The 6,124-nt window shown below is 37.7% G+C and overlaps 1 protein-coding gene across 1 annotated transcript in view; it reads left to right on the top strand.

Moving 5' to 3' along the window:
* The window catches only part of LOC109846790 (bidirectional sugar transporter SWEET17-like), a 27,637-nt gene continuing 22,900 nt past the window's right edge, over positions 1,388–6,124 (top strand). The window contains exons 1-4 of the mRNA XM_020416036.1: positions 1,388–1,462; positions 1,551–1,587; positions 1,667–1,877; positions 1,969–2,130. Coding sequence (XP_020271625.1) covers positions 1,429–1,462; positions 1,551–1,587; positions 1,667–1,877; positions 1,969–2,130 — 444 coding nt within the window. The 5' untranslated portion in view covers positions 1,388–1,428. The remainder of the gene's footprint in view (positions 1,463–1,550; positions 1,588–1,666; positions 1,878–1,968; positions 2,131–6,124) is intronic.

The raw sequence follows: 6,124 nt of genomic DNA, 5'->3' as shown, positions 1-6,124 counted from the left end.
CATGAAGATAGTTCACAAATTCTTATGTTGGTTTCTTTTGACAAACTTGTTTAGGTCGTGATTAACGTTTGTTTGCCAGGCATAGCGGATCATATAAGCTCAGTCATTCGTTTCTTGACGTTGTATACAATCCTTCATAATAAAAAAAAGGACGAAAACCCAGCTATATATATCCTCGAGGAGGAAGAAAGAGAAAATTTTTAAATTCTATTCATTTATAGCTATATATCCTCAAGGCGGAAGAAAGAGAAAATTTTTAAATTCTATTTATTTATTAGAAATTATATTCATGTCCCTACAATCTAGATGAGCATATTTTGGGTCCCTAACTTCCGTTACTAATTTACAAATCAGTATGCTTTTTAGTATTAATTATATTCCAATTCCCTGAGGTATGACACAATTACATATGTGAAAATAGAATTTGTGTATTTACACGCGCAATCTGAAAATTATTGGTTATAATACACGCATGACCCTAGAAATTGTCGGCATGCTTAGTATTGTTTTTTTTTTGATGGTTTGAAGTTCACTAGCTATTAGCATTGGAGGTAGGATTGTGATTTTGGTTATGATTAGGATTAGAGTTGCAGTTATGATTAGTGTTAAAACAGTGGTTATTTACTAAAGTTTAATTGCTATAACCCTAATCCTAATTCTAATTGTCATCAATGTTTGCTATAATCCTGACCATAACCCTAATTCTAGCTACATAGCAGAGTAATCTACCGTTGGATTGAGGATCACTCACGTAATTATAACTAATAATTAACATTTTCGAGGTTAGCCTGGGCAAACTCTACGTAATTATTATTGTATTTATTATATCATATTTCACCAGAATTAATTAGTCTTGACTTTGAACTCCTTGATCTCATAGTTAAACCTGCGAACTCATTTGAAGTATTGAATATTATCATATATATACGTACCTTTTTTATAATCATATATTTACCTTTGCCCCCATTTGGATATTCCACCAATAGCTCGATCTCAACCGGTTACTACTTTGTAAATATATTGGTGATAGTTTATGGTAATCTTGATGATTCCATCAGATAGTAATTGCGTACATTTTCATTCTTACACAGAAAAATATAATCAGATTATTATATATGAAACATATTCGAAAGTCCACTATCCTCCAGATTAATGGAGAATTTTCTAACATAAAGATCATATATGTAAAATATTTGAAAGAAAATAGTGAAAAAGAAATCCCAAGAGAAAATAATAGGAATCAGAAAAAGATTTCTTTAGTAAAGTCCTTGAAATTTTTATTAAAATTAGAGGGGTTAATTAGAACATAGTTTTTCTAATTTATTTGTTATAAGAGGAGACCATACCATGTTCCCTTATAGAAACCAAACCGAGCCATAGACTTCTCGATCTATTTATTTCTTCCTCCATCCATCTATAATCTCTCCGATGAACAACCTAATCTTCTCCCTTGGCGTTATAGGCAAGAATCAGCTATGCACACTGACCATGTTTCATTCTTAGTTCCGTTCATAAATCCTCAATTTCATCCTTCTTTCTCATTTTTCCAGGAAATGCTCTCTCATTTCTCATCTTTCTTGCTCCCATGTAAGTATCTGTGTGTATATATATCTGCAGCAATATGTATATATGTATTTATCAGCTGATGATTTATTATTATTGGTAGAAACACATTCTTGAGGATAGTTAAGAATCAATCGACGGAGGAGTTCAACCCAGCTCCCTACGTCGTTACGCTCCTGAATTGCTCGTTATGGGTCTATTATGGGGTCACCAAGCCAGGAGCGTATCTTATCGCCACAGTGAACGCGGCTGGGATCTTGCTAGAGGCTATTTATGTTGTGTTATTCCTCATCTATGCCTCTCCGAATCTAAGGGTGCGTAAAAACTAAATTAATTTGCTAGCTTATATTTAAAAAATTTCTCGACTAATGCAATGAATTATGCAAATTGTTGTTTGATTTGTAGGCTAAAACGGCGGTTCTAGTGGGAGTATTGGATGCTGTATTTTTTGTAGGAGTGGTTTTTGTCACAAAGTTTGGCGTAGAGAAAACCTTGCAAGTGTTGGTGGTAGGAGTTATTTGTTCATGTTTGAATACCTTAATGTATGCCTCTCCTCTCTCTGCCATGGTAAGAGCGCCTTCTTCTTCTTCTTCTTTTTCCTTCAAATCTTTGTTTCTTTTTTCCATTTTATTTTGCATTTATGTCTAATTGGAGAGTATCTCAATCTTTTTTTTTCTTTTTTTTTTCTCATGATTGAGCTTTATCAAATGATTATGCATGCCCTTTATGACGTCATCTTTTTGCTATATAGATATAGTTGATAATACCAAAAGGGTTCAGATGAAAGATTTGAATTTGTTAAATTTTGTGCCATAACATTTATGGATTTCTTTTTTGTAAAAAGATATATTAGGCATTAAAATGATAAATTGTATTATCCAATTTTATGCAATTAGTTATGAATAATTGAAACATCTCTACTCGTTCTTGATTTAAAATAAATGCTACCATATCAAGTTTCAAAGACATTTGATGTTTTGTGCCATACTGAATATTCTATGATATTTGGACCCCAAAAAATCCATTGAAATTATCACTTATCTAATAAACCCGAAAGGACGGTATTTCAGGCACAAAGATTATATAACTTTTCTATGTGTTGGGATTGTACATGTCTTTGATTTTTTGTATAACTTCATAAGAATTAGATAGGATTAGAGATCTATCCTGATTAGGAGATTGTGTTTCATCATGATTAGAAGTTTGAATCCTATTCTAATTAGGAAGTTAGGCTAGAGATAGAGTTTTGGTTTCCCTACATATATTCTTTTATTGTTAGAGGAAAAACCAAGCAGATGAGAGAGAACCAATATTCTTGTAATCTAGGGTTAGTAGAGGGCGTAGCCTGATTTAAGAATATTGTGCGAGAAGCGAGGGTTTCGTAGTCTTTATTTGTGCAAAAGATTACATCATTGGGAGAGGGTTTCGCAGTCTTTGTCCGTTCAAAAGATTGCAAGGAGAGGACTTTGGAGAGAATATGAGAGTTGATTATGTATGTGATGTTGAGAGATTGAGAGACGAGAGTTGAGTGGTTCCTCTTGTAGTTCTCCCTGATACATAGTGGATTTCTCGTATTGTTGCCCGTGGACATAGGTCGAAGGTTGTCGATCGAACCACGTAAATCTGGATGTTCTTTCTTCTTGGTCGTGGTTGTTTTATATCTTATTGATTGTGGGTTGACTTCCGAGTTGCACAAATCATAGTAGGCGGGAAGACTAAAATTCCCCAACACTACGTTCTAATAGAGGTAATCATTGAAGGAAAAAAAAAACACTCATACACGTGCGATCTGTAGGAATTTTTTTTCCCCTATGGCTTTTCAAGTTATCATGTATCTTTTCTACCATTCAAATTAGAAAAGAAGATTAACTGTCATACACTCTTATATACGAGCAATTTCCTTATATAACTATAGTAACTAAAGAGAAAATAATTCAAACATATATCCCGTGTTTTATTATAGAGATGCTTGCTATCGCAGATGAATTTATAGTTTGTTGGGCAATTAACATTGAAATGCACTAGAAATATAAGAAAACAAGAAATATTTATTTGAACTCAGAGAAGAAGGAAGAACAGATTTTGAGGGGGGTTCCGCTAATGGGTAAGAGGTTTTTCACTTTCTTCGTTATGATTTCTCAAGGAGAATTACTCCTCCATTTATAGGGGCTGAACCCACTAACTCCACCCCCCAAGATCCGCCCCAATGAGAGATTTTCTCTCAACAACCCTTCCACAATCCATAATTCTCTCTACTGAGAATCGTTGATTTGGTCACCATGACCGAGTCAAGCTAACATCTCCCACTTGACCAAATTAACCAAGTGACATGCCTCCCACTATCCGTGAGATCGGATATTTCTGCTTACCATTACTCCAACTATCCGTAGAGAGTAACTCTTATTTCATTATTCATGAAATTTTATTTGGACTTATTTATTCCTAAGTCCTATCAAACTTACATGTTTGATAAAAGATTCTGCTGGTATTCCTTTTGTCAAAGGATCAGCAATCATATCTAATTTTATCCCGAATCCTAAGCAGGGATAAGTCTGCGCCTAACACGCGCTGCCGGTTTAGTCTTTTTCTGTACTAAAAGACACCAGGATTCTATTCTGGGGTATTCTATCCTGAAACCTAAGCAAGGATAAGTCTGCGCCTAACCCGCACTGCCGGTTACTTCTTAACCGTTGAAAAGAACATCCATCCACAGATTCAACATTGTGGCAGGTTGTTATTAATAACACCAAAATCCATGCCTTACACGCATGGGGAATGTCATCCTGAATCCTAAGAAAGGATATGTCGACACCTAACACGTGTCGCCGGTTTAGTCTTTTACCGATTGAAAAAGACACCAGAGTTCGATTCTGGGGTATCCTATCCTAAAACCTAAACAGGGATAAGTCTGCGCCTAACCCGCGCTGCCGGTTAGTTCTTAACCATTGAAAAGCCCGTAAAAAAGACGAAGCCTATGTATTCAACATCATAGCACAAAGTCTCAGAGAATTCACTCTCTTAGCACAACGTTACATGCGAAACGGATTTAGACAATTCGCATGCTAGCCCGACTCAAACGGTAGTCGGTAAAGGCTAATCAAAACCGTTGAAGGCTTGGAGTTAGCCAAAAATCCTAAAGTGAACGCCTAACACGCGTCGCCGGGTAGTCTATTCCCGTGAGAAAGACGAAGTCTACGTATTCAATATCGTAGCACTAAAAGGGTTAGCTCTTTTAGCATAACGTCACATGCGGAACGGGCTTAAATAATCCGCATGCTAGCCCGACTCAAACGGTAGTCGGTAAAGGCTTCTCAAACCCGTTGATGGCTGAGGGTTTGCCAAAAATCCTATAAATACGGAGTCACTGACGCATCAGCTTCATTAGTTGGTCTCGTGACCTGAGCATCCAACGACGTTCAAAACCCTAGGGTCAACGCCGGTCAACGTGTAACCCTAGGTCAACGCCAGTCAACGCGTTGCAATCAAACAGTCAACGTACGACGTCCAAAACCCTAAGGTCAACGCCGGACAACGCGTAACCCTAGGTCAACGCCAGTCAACGCGTTGCAATCAAACAGTCAACGTACGACGTCCAAAACCCTAAGGTCAACGCCGGACAACGCGTAACCCTAGGTCAACGCCTATCAATGCGTTGCAATGAAAGAACTAATACTCCGAAAAGTATACGAGTATAAACTGCTTCTTAAACACTCCAATAAGGTATATGAGTATAAACTATATACTCCGAAAAGTATACGAATATAAACTGCTTCTTAATACTCCGAAAAGTATACGAATATAAACTGCTTCTTAATACTCCGAAAAGTATACGAGTATAAACTGCTTCTTAATACTCCGAAAAGTATACGAGTATAAACTGCTTCTTAAATACTCCGAAAAGTATACGAGTATAAACTGCTTCTTAATACTCCGAAAAGTATACGAGTATAAACTGCTTCTTAATACTCCGAAAAGTATACGAGTATAAACTGCTTCTTATCATTATACCGACTGAAGGTGGGAGACAATCATATCCAAAGTATTCCAGACTCTTCTATAAAAGAACGAGACTGAAATACTTTGGAGGGGGTATCTGTAGGCATATAAAATTGCTTATAGGTCCCTTAGCTCAGCTCGGCACAAACCGACGAACCAACGAGGCGACGAGATCGACGAATCGCACAGAAGCGACAGAATGCATCCATACGCGTTCGGAATCAAGCCAAGTGTCAAAGAATCAACGAGTCATCCAACCAAGGGCATACTCGGACGAATCACGATCGAATCAAGATCAATTTCGGACTCGAACTCAGAAGCGGATTTACTGCCAAATCAGGAATCCGACTTACTGCCAAATCAGATCAACCAATCAGAGTCTCAATCAACCGAATCACGGACAAAACCGGAAAACGGACACAACTCGAAAAAATCGGAAAACACCGCCCGCGGGGGCTCGGCCAAAGCCGAGCCACCCCAAGGTGGCTCGGCCTCAGCCGAGCCACCTTGAGGTGGCTCGGTGGCCGAGCCACCTCAAGGTGGCTCGGCCAAGGCCGAGCCACCC

Source organism: Asparagus officinalis, chromosome 7, assembly GCF_001876935.1.
Source record: "Asparagus officinalis chromosome 7, Aspof.V1, whole genome shotgun sequence".
In the NCBI taxonomy this organism is placed as follows: Eukaryota; Viridiplantae; Streptophyta; class Magnoliopsida; order Asparagales; family Asparagaceae; genus Asparagus; species Asparagus officinalis.
The sequence above is the reverse complement of the archived record's forward strand: the minus strand, read 5'-3'. Positions and strand labels throughout refer to the sequence as shown.